This window comes from Cebidichthys violaceus, unplaced genomic scaffold (genome assembly GCF_023349555.1).
Source record: "Cebidichthys violaceus isolate CVI_PGR_0920_01 unplaced genomic scaffold, fCebVio1.0.p SCAF_97, whole genome shotgun sequence".
Classification (NCBI taxonomy): domain Eukaryota; kingdom Metazoa; phylum Chordata; class Actinopteri; order Perciformes; family Stichaeidae; genus Cebidichthys; species Cebidichthys violaceus.
The window spans coordinates 602,251-621,602 of record NW_027176983.1 but is presented as its reverse complement, the minus strand read 5'-3'; the positions used below and the strand labels follow the sequence as shown (position 1 = coordinate 621,602).

The following is a 19,352-nucleotide window of genomic DNA, read 5'->3' as shown; positions in this document are numbered from 1 at the left end:
TATTTTCTTTTTAAAAAAAAAACCACTTTGCAATGCGTGACAATAAGAAGCACGCCCCCCCCCCCTCCCCATTGGGACAAAAAGAAACCGGCTCTTTCCCAGAGTGCTTTACTCTGGCCAAACCAGTTCCAGCCCAAGAAGAAGAAGAAGAAGAAAAAGAAACAAAAACAGTTTTGGTGCAAACCTGACCTGCAGCCAGTGAGCCTCAGAAGGAACGGTGGTTGTGAAACTTCTGCATCCAATTTCTCCAGTTGTGTGTCCGCATTGCAACAACGCTTCAAATCAAACGTTGCGTACGTTGCTCTGTGAGTGTTGCCTCTGCACTGGATGCAGTGATGAAGTACCAGAAAAGCTCAAGTTTGGATTGACTGCAGGATGTTCTTAAATAGAAGTGCTTTCACTGCAGTAACCCTTCATTTGTACTATTTCCGTGCGGCATAAGTTATTTTTTTTTTTTTTAGCTCCGCCCCTCTGTCTGGACGGCTCTTTGTAGGCCACGGCCTGCTGTTGGTAAACGATCCTACTTCCACATTTGAAAGTCTGGTTCTTTTTTTCTGTGTAAAGGAAAGCGAAGCGTGCTTCCCCCCCCCCCCCCCCCCCTCCCTCCTTCTTTTAGAGCTTGCTGAGGTCATCGCTCTGGATCTTGCCGGGCGAATGTGTGTCAGCGTCGTTACGGCCGAGTGCGACGCGAGCCGACAGGGTGACCGGGTTCAGACCTCTCTTGAAATAGGTAGAAACCCGAGCGACGAGGTAAAACAATCTGCTTATTACCTACGAACGGACGTCTCGACGTCTGCCGCTTCAACCCCCGTGACCCATAAGCAAATCAAGGTGGAGGGGGGGGGGGGGGGGGGGGGGGGGAGGTAGGTTCTGAATGCTGGCTTTTGTCTCCGCTCGGCATTTCTCGGGAGTGAGATCAGCCCGACTCCGTTTGTAGAGAGGGTAGAGCTCAGGTCTGAAGCCAGCAATCAAGTTCAGCCCCCCCCCCCCCCCCTTTCAGTGGCACAGGAGGACGTTTTACAGCCTATCATTAACCAAACGTTTCGGTAAAGAGAAAGGAAAAAAAATCCGGCAGATACGCTTCGGTGGAAAGAGACCCGGAGACGTGCGGAGGGGCTTTTTCAAGAGCCGGAACCAAGGCTTTTCATTTGATTGGGTTTGGTGCCGGGCCGATACGATCGCTGATTGGCTCCCGTTGATAAACTCCCGCCTAATAAGGACCTCTGACTTATCGAGGACTGAGCCTCGTGTCTTGAGAGTTACCCATAATGCACCACGTATACGCGGCGGTGCTTCTTGTTTTATACCAGGGCTCGACGGCAAGGGCTTGAGAAAATTGGCAACCGATTTGTGGCCTCTCGGTTGCCATCGGTGGCAACAAACCTTTTTTTTTTTAACATATTTGTTGCATTGTTTGTATTTGAATTGTGGCTCCAGTCAGAACAGGAACCAGACAACTCTGCACATTGATACGTTCATATCTCATCTGTTAATGCAATCGTATCAAGGACATTTGTAGCGCGTGTCCAGTGTCAGCACACACTTCACACCCAGCTGCTCGGGGACTCTTCCGCCCTCTCACCAGGCCTAGTCAATGTTTAGTCTGACCATAAAATGACGGCAAACAGTTTGCAATTAAGTCAATTAACCCCCGATGATTGGCACCGTTAACGTCTCTCACAGAGAAGCCTTTGTGCGTTAAAGACACGTTTGCGGCGGAGGGCTTGGCGCTCGTCGGGATTAGTTCATTAAACTTTGGTTAAGCTGAGCAGCGGATCGGCTCGCGCTTTATTAACGCCTCATCGGTAAATAACCTCGTTACCCCGGCTGACTCCCGGCGAGCAGACGGCTACGCTTTCCCACCCATTTAAGGACGCGAGCGTCTCGAATAAATGTTCCAAAAAATGATGGAGAATACATCATGAGAGACACATTTTGAGTCGCTACTCATCGGACTTCTTCACCCTGTTTTCTCTTTTCCCGGCAGGAGTGAGCTTCCATATCTTGAGTGTTTTCCTCCAGCAGGTGTGCGGGGGGGGGGGGGGGGGGGGCTCTCGCTCACACTTTGGGCTCGCTGCCGGTGCAGCATGTGTGTCTGGTTTGTGAGTAATGACATGTATCTCCAGCCAGCGTTGGGTGGTCTCACAAAAAGGGGGGGGGGGGAAGCGGAGGTTCTGTCAGAGCGACGTATAATACGCAGTGAACGCAGTGACTTCCATGTCTTCTATTGTGGTGTCTGTTGTGTAATTCATTGTGAGCTGAGGAGTGTGTCCTCGAGGAACACACACACACACACACACACACACTGTTGGAGGAGACAGAAAGTGGACTGGATGTGTTGTGCTGACGGCGTTGTTTTAACCGCAGATAGTCCACCAGTAGCACGGTTTAAGAGGCCGGTTTTTATTGTTTAATGCTGAACAGCAATACGTTGATGTCAGAAAACATCCACGTACTCGAGTGTGACGAGTACTTTTATTCCGTAACGTGTCAATAAAAAGGTTTCTTTTCCTTTTGTATTTTTCCGGAACAATCGTTGATTTTCCTGAGCTTGTGGCACCGCGGTTAAAGCCGTCAGCCAACCAACCAAACTCCAGATCCTCATTTCCAAGCTAAACGAGGATCTGGAGTAATTCATTCTGCAGCCAAAGACCTGGTTCCTCTATCTAACGCTCATCAGGAGCTGGTGTCCTGCTGACTCACCTGATCCGCACGGTTTCTGAGTCACAATCATGGCTGCGTGTTTTAATAGTAGGTTCAAAGCTGCCTGCTGAGAGCTAAAATGGCTCATGCCTGCCGTGGAATGTGTCACAACAGACGGCATGCTCAGGCAGAGCCGGTTAACCAGGCCTGAAGTGAATCAGTCCCGATTCACAATCTCGATCGCGGGGCTTTCTCCTTTGGGCCTTCGATAACCGACCCTGTGTGTGTGTTGTTTTTTTCCCCCACAGGAAGAAGACCTCCGAGAGCAATGACGTCGTCAAGTCCAACCCTTCAAAGCGCCACCGGGATCGGCTGAACGGCGAGCTGGACCGGCTCACCGACCTCCTGCCCTTCTTGGGGGAGGTGCGCTCTCGCCTGGACAAGCTGTCGGTGCTCCGCCTCAGCGTGGGTTACCTGAGGGTCAAGAGCTACTTCAAAGGTGAGGATCCGGTCGGGAGCTGGCAGCTGGTTTTCTGGAGTTTTTGCGGATGCACCGGCGGCGGCGCGTTTGACAGCTCGAGGCCAGGAATGCGAAGCACGCAGGAATCTGGTTTTAGGAAACAACACATCCTCGATACTTGTAACCTCACCCCACCCTCTCTGTTAGCGACACTTACAATAGCCGCTGTTACAAAAAAAAAAAAGTATTCTATTGTTTGCCTTAAGATTCACATCCACACTGTAAGTTCATTAAACTTGCAGGCGCCCTGGCTTTGAACGATGAGTCCAATTACGCGATGAGTCACGCAGATAATATGTCCGCCACCCGCAGACGATTCAAGCACACACGTTAGCCGAGGTGTTGGCAGACGGGCTCCTGGAGGAAGTTGCCCGGTCGCCTCGGGGCTCCGCTGAGCAGAATATCTGTGTCTCGTCTCGGTTGCTTTTTTTTTTTGGTGCATTTCCTGTCCATTGTTCTGCCTGTGCTGTCTGGTAGTAGCAACAAAAACCCGGCTGAATCTTGGATTTAGCGTCCAGCTCGTTGGAGTGGTGGCTAGGGCTGGATCACGAGTCCCGCTATCACGAGACCCGCTATCACAAGACCCGCTATCACGAGACCCGTTCCATTGCGTAGAGTCAGAGCACAAGCTTAGTGTTCACCGCTGATACCGCCGTCCCGCTGGACCGCCCTTTGGATCCCCACAGTTTTTTAACACCGCTAGACCAAAACTCACTCGGCGCTGTTGTCGGCGTTAGCGCTGTTAGCGCGGTCGCGTTAAATCGAAGAACGCTCGCAGCGATTGGCTGAAGCGTTCTTCGATCGAGGCACAAAACCGATTGAGTTTCGATACTGCTGGATGCTGGGTTATCTGGGTCGATACCTTAAAAGGTATCAAGTACCGACACCCGGACCTAGCAGTGGACTAAATGTGCACAGAATGTCGCCGTGATATTATCAGGATTAGACATCTTTTGTAGTCTTTATTTATGTGCCAGTACGTTATAGCAGTCGTCTGTCTGTGATGTGTTTAACCTGTTATTACATGCGATGTTAACCCCGTGACAAGATGAACGTAACAAAAAGGAAAACCTAAAACAGCCCATGTTAAGCATGTGTAGCCGCAGACTGTAATTAGCAGCGTGAACATCCGGGACGAGTGGACGAGTCGTCGTCGTCACGCCGGTGACATTCCAGCGCTGAGTGTTCCTCACAACCTCTCGCCTACTTTTCTTTGCTCGGTGGGCTGAACCCGCCGTGGTGTAGTCCTTTCAGACGGCAGCTTCTGTAAACTCTGTGGACTTTGATGACCTGCTCCAGGTCATTGTGCACATCTGTTTGTCTACTGGCAGCCGGTGTAGACCGGGGAACACGACTGTGACGTCTACGTCGATCAAAGTGCAGTATGGGTTTCATCAAGTCAAGTCGGCGTCTAAATATACAAACCGAGTTTTCCATGCGAGGCAGGTTCAACGTGGGTTTTCCTCGCCTGTATTAATGAGCGGACAGACGGCACATGTGGAGCGTCGGTGGAGCCGTATCAAAACGACCGGGGCCAGATGTTTCGTTGATGCGTAAACGGGAGAATGTGTGCACCTCGTGCGTATTCATAGTGCCAGACGGTAAAAAAAAAAGAAAGTGAGAATTAAGAGAGAATCTAATGTCTAAAGATCGGTTTGTGTTGCAGTTTACGCCCCTATCAATTCAAATGACGCCAGTGTGAAAGAAAACAAGTGGGCTTGACGGTTGACACTCTATAAACTCTGATGCAAATATGGGCGTGGAGGCATCGTGCTGGTTTTGATGCATCCGATCCTGTCGTTTTTAAAAGAAGCTTACTGTGCATTCTGTTTCAGCGCTTACGGTTCTCTCTACTTCAAGACATGCATTGTTTTCTGAGAGGAGAAAGACGAGTTAGCTGGAAGAACGGGAAGCGCGTGAGACAAACTGGTCAAAACTAAAATGGGAATTAAATTTGCGGTACATAATGTATACAGTAAAAAATAGAATTAGTAAATGTAGACTTGAATTGAATGGAGAGGCCAAAGTCCCGCCCCTTTTCTGTGTACCACTGGAAGGGGAGGGACTTGGGCCTCTCTATAGATCGGCCCCGTTGTCACCGATATCAGAAGAAAGTCTAGAGAGGGACGGGCGTCCATGTGCGGGTGATAAGAGAACAAGAGAAAGAGCACACCTACCTTGTAATTATGTTAAGCAATTGTACATAATTCTACGGTTTAGCGGTAAAATTGCAGCGAGCGCGCTCCCCAGCGAGACTGGAGTCTCTGCTAACGGACGAACCCGGGACAGTCGACCCGTATGAACAGGTCCAGCGCCGGGTGAGACGCCTGTCTGCTGCGGGGAGGAGGCGTCAGGGTGCGGATTAAAACAGAACAGCCCCCCTGAACGCTTTCACCGGCGTCAAACGCCTTCTCATAGACAGCCTGCAGACATGCAGCGTCAGCCACGCCAACTGTGTGTGTGTGTGTGTGTGTGTGTGTGTGTGTGTGTGTGTGTGTGTGTGTGTGTGTGTGTGAGAGACACAGCTGTTTGACAAGTGCACAGTGGAAGCCAAAAACACAAAAGAATGTGTCGTTCATTATGAGGGGGGGGATATTGGGTTGCAGCATCACGTCTGTCTGCTGTCATCGAGACGGCTCTGATGTCGTCGTCAGTAGATCGGGTTTCTGGTTTATTCCAACACTGGGTGTTGATTTCTCAGACACTCGGATCGCTTCGTTTACAAATCACTTATTGTGTCTTTGTCGCGGCTCCTCTTGAGACGTCGCAAATAAGTCGTGCGCCTGTAAGCGCGGCCGTAGCTGAAACACGTGCGCAGAACCGTTGGCGCTACAGCTGCTCTGCTAACGCGCTAACGGACTCGCTCGCTGCTGTTCAAAGTTTAAAAAAAACAAACATTTTATTGTCACTGAAGAGAGCTTCATAATGTAACTCAGTGCAACCTGTGCACGTTAGCTGCTAGCTGTTAGCTGCTAGCTGCGTTATTTAGCTAGCTAGCTGTGCCGCCCACCGGCTGCTAACATCTAACGTTAGCTTAGCTCTCCTCCCGCAGATTTCAACACAGATTTGTTGTTCACAATGTCGCGTTATCAGGGAGGAAGTAGGGCGCACGAGAATGCTTCACTGCATAGTTTGCACACGCTCAGTAGGCAGGATGTACGGATCGGCGGTGGTGTTCCTGTGTAGCATAAATAATGTGAAGATGTGTTATCTGACCGCTGCGTAGACGGACACATTTTAGGCTGTATCGGAGGCATTCAGGACTTTAATTAAAGCATGTAAACACGTTCCTGTGGGAACCCAGAATACAAGTACGAACCTGGAAAAGAGCATGAAATGTTCTCTCTTAACTCTGCTCCACTTTCAGTCGTATCAAAGTTGGACAAGATGAATGCGCACAACGTTTTAAACAGACTCTTTGCTGCTCGTCGAAATGAAGATCGGACCGCGGTTGCCTCTCCGGGTTAATCCCGGTCTCAACCGGGCCTGGGATGGCTGTTCAAGCCAGGACATGCCTGGAAGTTTAGATAATGATCTCATAAATCGTTAGGTAAAAAGAAAAGAACAAAACATCAAACAATCTCAGGGGACACGAGTGAGATTTAAGGACCCGATAATGAAACAAGCTATTTATGGCTGCCTTAAAAATGGCAGATCTTTTTTTTTCTTCTTCTTCTTCTTCTTTCTTTTTCTTCAAGAAAACTGGACCGGCCGGCCTTCATAGCGTGACTTTATGAGGCAGCGCTGGATATTTTTGAAAGGCTTTTGTGGCTCGCTGCTGCCGAAAAATGTGCATTCGCTCTCCAAGTTCCATTGAAAACATCCAGGGCCTGTGAGCAATCACGGTTGATGTGGTAATCCCGTATCTATGCGCTATAATTTGATGTAATTTGGTATTTGGGATATCTGAACCATGTCCGAACAAACCCATCCACCATCCACATGACACGAGTGTAACGGAAGGAAGAAAGGGGGGGGGGGGGTGAGGAGGACCGCATCTTTAGGTCCCGGAGAAGGTCTGCAGTGGACGGTAGAAGCCCGGTCTTGTTGGTTATTGAATCCCGGTGGGCTCAAAAGTACGCGTGTTCTACTGATGCACTTAAAACCTGGACGCGGTTCACCCGTCATCTCGGTGCGATGCCATGCGAGAGGAGGCCGTCTCACTGGGCTGACAAGGAGTCGCCTGTTGGCTCTGGATTCATGACTCGCCTTTCAGTATGTCGTGAGAATGCAAGCAACCGCTGGGAGACAGATTTAATCATGTTTTCATTTTTTATTTTTTTTCCCCCAATTTCCATTCTCTGGAAGGTTTGTTCTCCGTCTCTCCGGCTCTAGAAACCACAGCGCTACATCACTCGTTGTACCCAGACTGCTTTTTCTTTTTTTCTCTTCCTGGTTTTTCGATGTTGGCTCCGGAGCCGAGCTCGCCCACCAAGGCTTTCTGTGACATTTAGAGTCTTCCAAAAAAAAGTGCTCGTGTTTGTTTATGGGCCGTCTTCCCCACTCACAGTTTGGTTGGGGGAGGAGGGGGGTGGGGGGGGGCATCAGAAACACAGAAGACGCATTATTTCATTTATAATTCATTACAATCTTTCAGGGTTTCGGGAAGGAATTTGATGATATAAATATTTTCACCCAGGAGCGTAAATTAGCTTTTAATGCGATTTGCATATATTTCCGACAGCTTCAACGTCCAAGAGCTCTTTAGACGTCTTGCAGGAGGCTTCAAACTCCTCCCCTCAGAGCTCCGATGGCCGCCCGCACAACACTAGATCGGAATCATCTCAGCGATGCGATATGCGAGGCGCGCCCATCGCAGCAACCTGAACACTCTGCTTTTGTTTTTCTCTTTCTGCGTCTGCGCCCGGTCCCGAAGCCGATGACAGGAGCCCAGACCGCCCCGAAATAGCTCTCAAGTGTGCGTTGATTAAAAGAACAGATGCACCCAGAGTCCCCCCCCCACCACCACCACCACCACCACCGCCACCGCCGCCACCAGCTAAACACATTGTGTCCTGAATGGTACATAATCAGGGTTTTTTGCAGCACACAAAGCCTTTTACAAAAACCTGCAGGGTCCACTCAAGAGAGCTTATGCCCCCCCCCCCCCCCCCCCGAAACAGCAGCGTTTAAAAAAGGGCCAATGTGTAAGGAGTGGCCACCACCTCCAAAACAAAAACTGCATCGTCCGTACGATCTAAAGGGAAGCAAACTGATGAAACTCAGAGTCGGTCAATTTCATTCTGCGCTTTCAGTGTGATCTACTTCTTCTTCCTCTCACGGTGACTCGACTCGCTATCGCCCTCTAGAGGCACGAGTGGTATTACGCGACAGCTGGTTAGCGCGCTCGTTTCAAGTAGACATCTCTGCAACACAACACAGGGACTAAAGACAGTTCATCACAACAGTGAGTCTGAACGTTTTAAACTAACATTCAGGCCTTTTTTCAACAAATTCCTGTTCTTTTTTGTTGTTAAATTACAGAACATATCCATAGCTATAATAACTCTTCTTTCCCCCTCGACATGCCTCGATGACATTCTCGTCTGATCATGAAAAGGCCGAGGCCGTTTCCTTCCCCTACGGTCATTGTTGTAAACAGGGACATTCACCTAGAGGGCTAATGGGAGGTTGAACCCGCCCCCCTTTCCTGCACATCCGCGTGAGAACGGCCGATCTCTGTACAGGATCTGCTGGAGCTAAATGTTTTCGAATCAAGATAGTATTCCCCTATGCGTTGCCGGCATGCTTTATACTCTCTCTCTGGATCTGGCAGACGTCCAACCCGTGACAACATTTCCCCTTTTTTTTTTTTTTTTTTCCTCTCCACAGCTTCGACTCCAGAACACATGCTAGCACTCTCAGACAGACCCTGTGCACACCGCTGGTTTTCTGCTTTAGTATAGACTCAATATTTGAGTCCCTCTAGAGTGAGCTGTGTGTTTTATTCTCTCTTTCCAGTGCTTCATTCTTCCCCGTCTCTACTTCACACTCTGACTTGTTTTTAACTCGTTTCCCCCGAGCGGTCCGACTGGATCGCGTTTCTTAAAAAAAAAAAAAAAAAAAAAAAAAGAAGCTCCTCCTCTGCTCCTCGCGGTTCTTTGGATTTCACTTAATTACCGCACGACGAAAAAGACGTTGAGTCCTGTTAAAGCCCGCCCCCCCCGACTCCCTGAGTGACAGGTCCTGTTTGCCTAGAGTGGATCCTGCATCAAAGGCACGCTCTGCACTCAACCAGTCCTATAATGGCTTGCTTTCTGGAACAGGAAGCGGCCGTGTTTTGATGCTCGAAAAGTGACCCCCCCCCCCCCCCCCCCCTTGGTGTCAGGTTACACTTTTTTTTTTTTTTTTTTTAAAGTATTGGAAGGAGCTTTTCGGGCATCTGTTAAATGTTTCGTAGAGTCGCTGTTTAGTACTTATCAGATATCACAGACAAGACTTGCTGCTGTGCATGGGTTCAAATCCCAAGGAAAGAGAACGAGGAAAGAGTTTCATGCTGATATCTGTTAGTTATGTTGTTTTTACCCTATTCACCTGTAGAGTCTTCAAAACTAAACATTTATACATTTTATTACAAAAAACATGGCGAAAAGTCTTTGTTTTTTTTAGGGTTATTGACAGTATTTTCTGATTTCTGTAAAAATCCTTTGACTCTAAATATGTCAACAAAATGAAACAACATCATTGAACCCGTCTTCATCCAACGTTCAGATTCCTGTTCTGGAAATGTCAGAACATGAGCACACATCTTATAGGATAAACCTTACAAGTATAACATTGCATGTAAGTAATAAAACTGTGTGTGTGTGTGTGTGTGTGTGTGTGTGTGTGTGTGTGTGTGTGTGTGTGTGTGTCTTCCCTGGAACATACTTCCCTCTGCAGCTGCATGGAGAACAACTGCAGAGCTGTTAGCATTGAGCCCACCACTGGAAGAGTGTCTGGAATGAAAAACAAGCAGAGCGGCCATAAAGAGGCCCGCTCACTCACGCAATCACCCAGCAGAGAGAGAAACTTTGGACTCGGCAAAGTGGCATGATCTGTGTTTGGACCGAAGCACTGATAATTCACTCTGTGTGTGTGTGTGTGTGTGTGTGTGTGTGTGTGTGTGTGTGTGTGTGTGTGTGTGTGTGTGTGTGTTACTTCTATGATTTCATGCTGATAAGTTGTGTGTCAGACCTGCAGCTCTCTTTGTCGGGCTCGTGTGGGTCGTGTTGTTTTGTGTTAACACAGAGAGTTCTCCTGAAAAGTGGTTGAGCGTTCAGGGCCCCCCCCCCCCCCCCCCCTCCTAGCGTGACAGCGCTGGACGGGCGGGTCGGGAGAGGCTGTATCCTTGGACTTTCCTGGAGTGGCGCTCCAGATAAGGGAAGCGCTCTTGTCGGCTATCGCTTACAAAAATAAAACCCCAGGGACAGATGCAAGAGAGGCCCGAGTGTGTGTGTGTGTGTGTGTGTGTGTGTGTGTGTGTGTGTGTGTGTGTTATGTCTGTGTGTGTGTGTGTGTGTGCAGATATGCAAGCTGCCAGATCAGTTCTCCAGCAATGAGAGAACCTGTCTCCTGCAGACTCCAGTGCATGAATCCATTAAAACGCACAACAAAGGGGGAAACATGTGGATCATAAATAGCCCCTTCATCCTGATCCCCACAGATCACATAGATTTGTATATTTATATTTTTTTGCATGGTATCCTGGCATGAAGCACGTTTCTACTATACACATGCAAAAACGATTCTCCCCCCCCCCCCCCCCCCCCCGTGTCAACATCTCTCAGAACAATAGCACGCCTCTTGTGAGTTCTTGTGAGCGTTTTGAAACATGACGGGACACGGCGGGGCTGCCCGGAGAACAATGGCGAGCAGTGAGAAGGCTGAGTCACTCCGCCCGACGCGAAGCCAAGGCAAACAGCGGAGCCGAGGAGTGACGCCGTGATGCAACTCCTGCCCCTTCTTTTATTTAAAACTCTCCCTGATATAGAAAGCGAGAGAAGTGCCAAGCGTCTCTCTGTAATCCCTCACCTGGAAGTGGGTTGTCTAAACTGGCTCAGGTTGAATGCCGATCGATGTGCCAGGAGCCGCGAACCGGTTTTGAGCCCGGTCACGTGTGCGATTGGTGGACGGGCCTCTCTGGGCCTCATGCTGAAGGCTTCTTTTTTCTTTCTTTTTTTATCAGTGGAGCCCTCTACGGACGGTGTCTTCAGGAGGGATGGGTGTCGTTTGGGTTTTTTTCCGGTACCGGTGATAAAACGATACTTTTAAAACGATACCGGTGCTAAACAGTGCCTGAACCGATACTTTAAAAAAAAAACACACAAAACGACGATTGACGACATTAAAGAAAGGCTTTTTTTTTATTGCCAAGGCAATTTGTTTTCTTCAAATTGAACAATATATGGACTGTTTGAAGTATACTATAAATATAGATAAATACAAAACACTTCAAACTACAGCTTCAAGCTTTTTTAACTTCAAACTATGAACAATATATTAACTGTTAACAACAGTTTACAGTATACTTAAATAAATATAAATAAACTTCAGCAATTCTTTTGCAGAAATATGAGCATATTTGCCTCGGCACCGAAAGGAACCGGTTTTCGGTACCCAACCCTAGTCTTCAGGCCAGATGCACGCCGCTGCCATGTGATGCGTTTCACAGTAAAGCGTATAAAAGAAGCATTATCCGAGCTGCTCGGTGACATTTTGAACCCTGACTGCACATCTTTTAATACGACGCGCTTTTGTATCCGTCAACCAGAAGATTTATAACTTTGCTGCGATAGTTTACAGCTTAAATAAAGCCATAACATGTCCTTTATGATGGTGGAGTTATTACAAAGGCACATTTCGGACCCTTAGTGTTCAGCTTTAGGAGAACTGTCTGATAAGAAGCTCTGACAAAAGACTGATCAGCCCGTCTGGTTGAGAAACCGCCTGGTTTGGCACAGCTGATCAATGTTGCTAAAATGTGGATTTGTGATATCAGCAGTGACAGTAACGTGGCTGGGGAGAAAAAGAAGAATATATATATATATAAAATATACAAATGAGTTCTTTTAGCCCGAGTGTTTCGGGTCGAACCTCTAGTGTTGTTTCCTCTGCTGACCCCTCCTCCTCCATCCTGTCTCCTTTCTCCTGCAGCCACTATGAACTCCAGCAGCAGTCTGATGTTCTCCGGAGTGAACGGGCAGAGCGGGGACATCGTGGACACCTCCGGCTTCTCCGAGGGAGACCTGCTGCTCCAGGTGAGACGCTAGCTGCAGTTATGGTGACTGTTCTCCTGTAGCAGCTGCCTAAACTCGATGTCATTTGACATGTAGAAAGAGGAATTCCCCATCCCTGAAAGAAAGGCCTGTTCTCCATCGCTAACCATTTTAAAGAGTGGTCATGAAGCCAGGTCAGATGACTGTAGGAGAGAGCAGCACTCGACCTCTCACACACACACACACACACACACACACACAATAGAAACCTCTAAACCGTTGTTGCTGCTGTGCGCAGAATGAAAAAAGTCCCACGGTCCGATGAATAAGTGAACGTCCCGAGGCTTGCCGGTGCACAAATGCCCGGGCGGCCGTTGTTTATTTGGGCGCCGTAGTCCGCGTTGTGTGGAGCTAATCCAGGTCTTTCCACGCCGGAGGAAGTTTTGACAGGTGGGGCCGCTCGTCTCGGGAGCCTCCTGCCAAAAAAGCCCGGGCCACGCTCTGCGGCTCCCTGACAAAACCAGCACTTCGTCGAGAGCCCTGCTGCGCCTTGTTTACCGAGGCCCGCCTGTCAGCCACACCGTCACACTCTTGTTCTTCCTCGTCAACACACCGGCCTGTGATTGTGAAACACAAAAGGGCCTTTTGACACTCGGCAGCTGGGGGAGTTATTTTGGGATTATCAACAAGGCAGCGGGATTTTATTTTGACAGAATGAGATTTAATCTGTACGTACGTTTAAGTTCAATCATACAGTCTGTAGTTTCTGGTTTACTGTAAACCTGCTCTACTGTCCTCTGGTAACAGCAGAGACCGCAACTTAATGGTGAATGTGTGTGTGTGTGTGTGTGTGTGTGTGTGTGTGTCGGCTGACTGTCTGTTCCCCGTGCAGGCGTTGAACGGGTTCGTGATCGTGGTCACGTCGGACGGATCGGTGTTTTACGTCTCCTCCACCGTCAAGGACTACCTGGGCTTTCATCAGGTGAGATGACGCTTTTAACAGAACAATAAAGAATCGTCTTAACGCTGTCGGTCTCGTTTTGAATTAGTCAAACCGGCGCCGGTAGGATCCTGAGTCTAAATGTTCTCTCCACTGTTGACAGTCGGACGTGGTTCACCAGAGTGTGTTCGAGCTCATCCACACCGACGACCGCTCCTTGTTCAGACAGCAGCTCCACTTTGCCCTGAACCCCCCGTCTGCTGCCGCGGGCGGAGACGGTAAGACCTGCGTGTGGACCAGAACGTGTAAAACGGGTGGGGGGGGGTTTTTCCGGGTCCGCGGTCACGTTTAACCTCTGCCTCGTTGTGCTCTCAGCGTTGCAGAGCGTCGGCAGCACGGTGATGTACAGTCCCGAGCAGCTCCCCCCGGAGAACTCGTCCTTCCTGGAGAGGAGCTTCGTGTGTCGCTTCCGCTGCCTCCTGGACAACTCCTCGGGCTTCCTGGTCAGTACCATGTTTCTGGTTCTGATTGTCAAAACACGGAGGCGGAACGCCGAAAACATCTGCGGTTCGGTGTCCGGATGTTTTGCCGTAACTCCTCCGTGTTCTTTCGCCCCAAAACCAGGCGCTGAAGTTCCAGGGCCGCCTGAAGTACCTCCACGGCCAGAAGGTTACCAACGGCAACTGTAACAAACCTCAGCTGGCGCTCTTCGCCATCGCCGTGCCCGTCCAGCCTCCCACCATCGTGGAGATCAGAGCCAAAATGCTGCTCTTTCAAACCAAGCACAAGCTGGACTTCACACCCCTGGGCGTTGACAGCAGGTGCTACACATCCTTCCGTTCTCTCCGTTTCTTAAATTGAGTTAAATAAACTTGTAGACGCTCCACTTTCCCGCCGTCTGTTTAACAACACCTGATGTTCGTCTTCTGTTGTCCCTCCAGGGGGAAGATCATCCTGGGCTACTCAGAGATCGAGCTGTGTATGAAAGGCTCCGGCTACCAGTTCATCCACGCGGCCGACATGATGCACTGCGCCGACAACCACATCCGCAGTACGTCGGCCATTTTGACTTGCACATTTTGGTGGAATTGCTGCCCTGGCTGCACGTTTTCCTGCTACTTTACTGGACTCTCATTGTGTGTCTTCATGTCGCAGTGATCAAAACGGGAGAGAGCGGTCTGACTGTGTTCAGGCTCCTGACTAAGTCCGGTGGCTGGGTGTGGGTGAAGTCCAACGCCAAGCTGATCTACAAAGGAGGAAGACCCGAATTCATCATCGCATATCAGAGAGCCTTAGTGTGAGTCTTTTCATCCTTCATAAGGGGCTCGATTTGGTTACGGTGATGACCTTTAGTCGGTAATGTAACGCGTGCCGTTTTGGTCCGTTTCAGCAACGCGGAGGGCGAGGAGTTTCAGCGCCAGAGGAGGCTGCAGCTCCCCTTCAGCTTCACCACGGGAGAGGGCGTCCTCTACAACACGGGCCCCGCGGTGGACGTCGCGCAGTTTCAGTTCAATAAAATGTTCGGCGGCGTGGAGGACATGAATAAGGACGTGACCCCCGGCTCTTTGCTGGACTGCTTCCTGAGTCAGGACCAGTCGGTGTACATGCAGACGCCGGACACCCCTCTGCCCGTGGATCAGGTGTTCATGGACAGCCAGGCGCTGGTCAGCGTGGCCGGGGACGCGTGGCGGGAGAGCGGGGACGCGTCCGCGTCGGGCGACGCCGTCGTCGTGAAAGAGGAGGCCAAGCACTCGGTGATGGCCGTGATCGACAACCTGGAGAAAATGGCTCAAGACGGGAACTTTTGCGCGGCTCTGCAGGATCTGGACGTCAGCGACGTGGAGCTGATGGAGTGGGAAAACACCCTGAAGAGATTAAGTCAGGACGGGGACCAGCAGAGCAACGTCAAGTCCGACCTGGACAGCATCCTCACCAACGACATCTTCGACTTCATCGACACCGTTTTGTTCAAGGAGAAGGGAGACGCCGGCCATCCCAGCTGCCTCACAGCGGCCAACAACAACCAGCAGAACCCCTTCACCCCGGCCGGACTCGGAGAGCCGCGGCCGTTTGACGCGCCGAGCCCCGGTCGCACGTACTCTCCGATGAACGGCCTCTACGCCCGCCGGCAGGAAGCGGTGAGCGGCCCCGTGATTGCGGAGTCCGCTCAGATGTTCACCCAGAAACTCTCCCACCTCGGCCCCCTCGTTGCTCAGGCTGCCCCCGACCTGCCTGCTGTTCAACAGCTGCAGCTCCGGGACATTTTCAGCCCGTCTATAGAGCTCCCAGAGCTCACCGTCCCCGACGCCTCAGCCCCTTTCCCGTCCTGTGGGCGGGCACCTGTCGGCCACGTGGGCGGTCCTCTGGGGGTCTCGCAGACGCAGCCCGGTCAGCTTCTGCGCCGTCCTCAAGACAGCTTCCCGGCTCCCGCAATCGCACCAAACGTACAGCTGCTGCAGAGCTCTGCTCGGCAACCGAACAGCGTCGCGCCCGGCGTGATGGACATTTTGCCCCCCCTGATTCCTTGCGACGCCTTCGGTTCCATCGGCGCACCCACTATTCCCGTCCCCTTTGCCACAGCGTGTCTACAAGGAAGCCCCTCATTCGAACAGGTCCAGCAGTGGCCCCAGAGCCGGCAGCAGAAGCCGCCTCACGCCGGCCTCGTGCAGAACGGACACGAGCCGACGCCGGCGCGCCACGGCCAAACTCCCGAAAGCCAAGCGCTCCCGCGCGGCGGCGGACTGAACCACGCTCAGCCGGGAGGGCTGACGTGCGGCCGGGCGTCCGCTCACAGCAGCTGCATGTTCGACCAGCACTTTTCTTCCAGTCCAGCAGGAGGCGACGTCCAGGCGCTCGCCGGCTCCTCGGGCCTGAGGGGCGCCGACGCGTCCCTGGATCTGAGTCCTCCTCAGGGACCCTGCTACTTCCAGTGGAGCCGAGGGGAGTCGGCGGTGGGCACGTCCGCCGCCAGCCAGGAGAAGACCAGCATCAGTCCGCCCAGCATGAGCGCCCACTCGGAGCACTCGCTCAACATTCAGCACTACCTGGAATGCCACCGACAGACTCAGGTGAACCCATCGGCAAAGAGACGTAAATGAACGATTAAATACATCTTTATTGGCAATTCTGTAATTTTTGTAATTGTCTCCAGCAGGATGAAAGAGTCTCTGCTGAGCTCAATGGGATTTTTGCCACTCCTGCTCGGGACGTAGGCGTGTACCTGACGGAGTAGAGTCACGCCGGGTCGCTATTTCTTCCGGAGGACAAAACTTCAGTATCGTTGGCCTGTATCAGCGCTCATCCACAGACTCTCATGCTTACCCCCTCATTGTCATAATGTTTTATATATATATATATATCGTTTATACTCTGTCCAGTCTGTGTCTTTTTAAACAAGCTGTTGCTCGTCAGTTGTCAGTGAAGACACACTATAGTAACGATGAAGTATGAAGCCACGGGAGCGTTTACCAGGATGGAGCTTGAGCCAGCTCGGAGGATTGGTCAAGTAGATCCAAAACAGCCAAAGAAATAGGTCTTTATAAGGGAAGCCGGGTCCTCGCTTTCAGCCCGGGACAATTACTCATCCCCCAATTATGAATACCTAAAATACTATAAGAAAAAAGAAAACGGACCATGCTGGTTTTTATACATTTATATATATATATATATATATATATATATATAAAATCATTCTAAATGTCGATGATGACCTTTCTGAAAGATGTCGTCATCATCACGGTGACAATAAATCACTTAAAGTGACAGCGACCTGAAAGCACAGCCGTGACGTCACTGCAGATCAAATAATCTGTGCGTGTTTTAAAAAACGAAACCCTTAAATGTGGTCGATGCGACCACAGTCTGTTTCACCCAAAGAGCCTCGCGTTCGACTCTTCAAGATGTACGGAGGGTCACATACGTCATGACCGCCGGTGTGAATGTGCCTCTGTGGAGAAACGCTGCAGAGATTTTGTCCCATGAAACCCATGAAACGTAAGGCCGACAGTGACCGCGAAAGAAGCAGAGCAGTCGGGGAACGACTACCGCACAGCTGCAGTTGAGTCCTCTCGAATGCACCGCTGCTGGTGTAGACGTTGTACTCGAGGGTGGGGTTTTTTTGAGATGCACCTTATTATCTTCAGTAGTGGAGCTTAAAGTAAAACTGGAAGTAACCGTGCGCTCATCTCGACAGAGCGCTCAGTGATTGTCTGACATGAGTCACAGCGGAGTCACAGTCTCCCTGATTATTCCTCGTCAGACAGAACAGTGAGGGAGTTTTTCCTCAAAAGGTCGCTCCGACAAACCCGTCTCGTGAGAACGATGCACACGGGCCTCTTCCCAACAGTTACCAAAACCGACGGTGCCTTCAGGCGCTCTTCAGTCCCAAAAAAAAAAAAATACAACAAAACCTGCCCTCAAAATGGACGACGACGTGCTTAAAACCCCCCAGAACGTAAATCACTATCACGCCTTTTTTACCTGCAGCCTTCATGCGACTTGTTTTATAAATCAAACGCACAACTTCACAAAGGATGCGATCCCAAATGGCCTCCTCGTGCCTTTCGGTTTTTTTTCCCCGAGTGGGCAGCTTAATAAAAACAAACCGTGTCTTCGTGTAAATGTCTCTGTGCCTTCTTGTATAGTAACATATTATTTTCTAAGGCCAAGAGCTGCACTAATATAAGGGAAGCCGTGTCCGTAGGGGGGAGGCAGTGTGTTCACTGTAAAGTAAAAAGGGTTTTTTTATCCTTAAAGTGCATTTCAAGGCTCTCCGTCACACAGAAAAACTAAAACGTCCTCAATGGAAACAAGGGAAGATACTCAACGTGACCTGTCTCCGTAGAGATGGTAAGCTTTCTCGCGTCGATGAGTGAACAGGTTCCAACCATGCACTCTGGTTCATATTTTAACTTTGTTCCTCCTCTTCGTTTGTGGCTCCTTGTTATATCCGCTCCTCTGTCCAGGTCTTTTGTCTCAGACACTACAAGAAATGGTTCTGGATTAACCTGAGTTAGGAGAAAACATGGCAGCTCTTATCGTATTTCTGCTGCACTGTGGTGAAATCACTCAGTGTGTTTTTTACCCTAAGATTAGCCTAAAAGGTCTCAGGACACAGTAAACAATCACCTCTGATATTGAACTTTAATACAGACAGTGTCACGACTGTAGCCACTGTCAAACCCAGGAGCCAAATGTGTTATTCACAGCCGCGTCGATGTGTTCATGCTAACATGTGCCTTGCCATATTTCTGTTTTTTTTTTGACAGAAATCAGTGTCATTATAATCCACTTATATTTAGCCAAGTAGTTATAGTATCTATATCATAATATATGTTGAACAAATAACCAGCCTTTGTCTACTGTTAAATGCTTTTTCATAAATATGTGTGCAATGATTAAAAAAATGTGTGTTGGCTCATTTGTTTCTAAAAAAAAAATCCATGTTAAAGGGCAACTAACGTGTTTTTATTTCTTCTTTTTTTATGTTTCCTGATACGTTGGTAAATAAAATAGATGAATAAAACAAAATACGGTAAAATGAAAAAAATATATAATAGAAATAAAGGGGAGGGTTTTGAGAGGGAGCTCACAGCACTGGTGAGAGATTATTTTGTATTATTTTGTAGAGAGCAATGCTGGCTCTGTCCACCAGAGGGCTCACGCTCCCCCGTCAGTGCCTCATGGAAGCAGCACTAACGTTTAACAGAGACCCTGAAACCTTTGAATGAGTCTGGGTTCACACATCCATCAATATTACAATATGAATAAGGTTATAAGTAGCCTATATATATATATAAATGTTAAACTTCTCTTGGCTCGAGCAAACACGGCATTCAGTCGGATCATAATATAAAATTGTGTAATTTTCACCGAAAATAATCACGTTTTAAAGCTTATTTCCACTCAGCCTGCTTTAATCTGGTAACCTGACGGTCAGGATGTGGAAGCTGTGCTCTGCAAACTACAGAAAGACTACATGTTTTATTGAATTAATCTACATTTACAAACAATTCTGATTCAAACAGGCATTTAATTCAATTTGGGAAGCATT

General features: G+C 49.5%; 1 protein-coding gene across 2 annotated transcripts in view; it reads left to right on the top strand.

The window, feature by feature from the left end:
- Positions 1–18,717, top strand: part of LOC137868111 (aryl hydrocarbon receptor-like) — a 21,491-nt gene extending 2,774 nt beyond the window's left edge. Inside the window, exons 2-11 of one of the 2 annotated variants that reach the window (XM_068704639.1) lie at positions 2,952–3,142; positions 12,299–12,402; positions 13,253–13,342; positions 13,464–13,578; positions 13,676–13,803; positions 13,925–14,121; positions 14,242–14,351; positions 14,456–14,597; positions 14,691–16,368; positions 16,455–18,717. In XM_068704639.1, coding sequence (XP_068560740.1) covers positions 2,952–3,142; positions 12,299–12,402; positions 13,253–13,342; positions 13,464–13,578; positions 13,676–13,803; positions 13,925–14,121; positions 14,242–14,351; positions 14,456–14,597; positions 14,691–16,368; positions 16,455–16,532 — 2,833 coding nt within the window. In that variant the 3' untranslated portion in view covers positions 16,533–18,717. Of the gene's footprint in view, positions 1–2,951; positions 3,143–12,298; positions 12,403–13,252; positions 13,343–13,463; positions 13,579–13,675; positions 13,804–13,924; positions 14,122–14,241; positions 14,352–14,455; positions 14,598–14,690; positions 16,369–16,451 lie in introns of both variants that reach the window. The other variant, XM_068704638.1, reaches the window with a different exon arrangement.
- Positions 18,718–19,352: the final 635 nt, after the last annotated feature.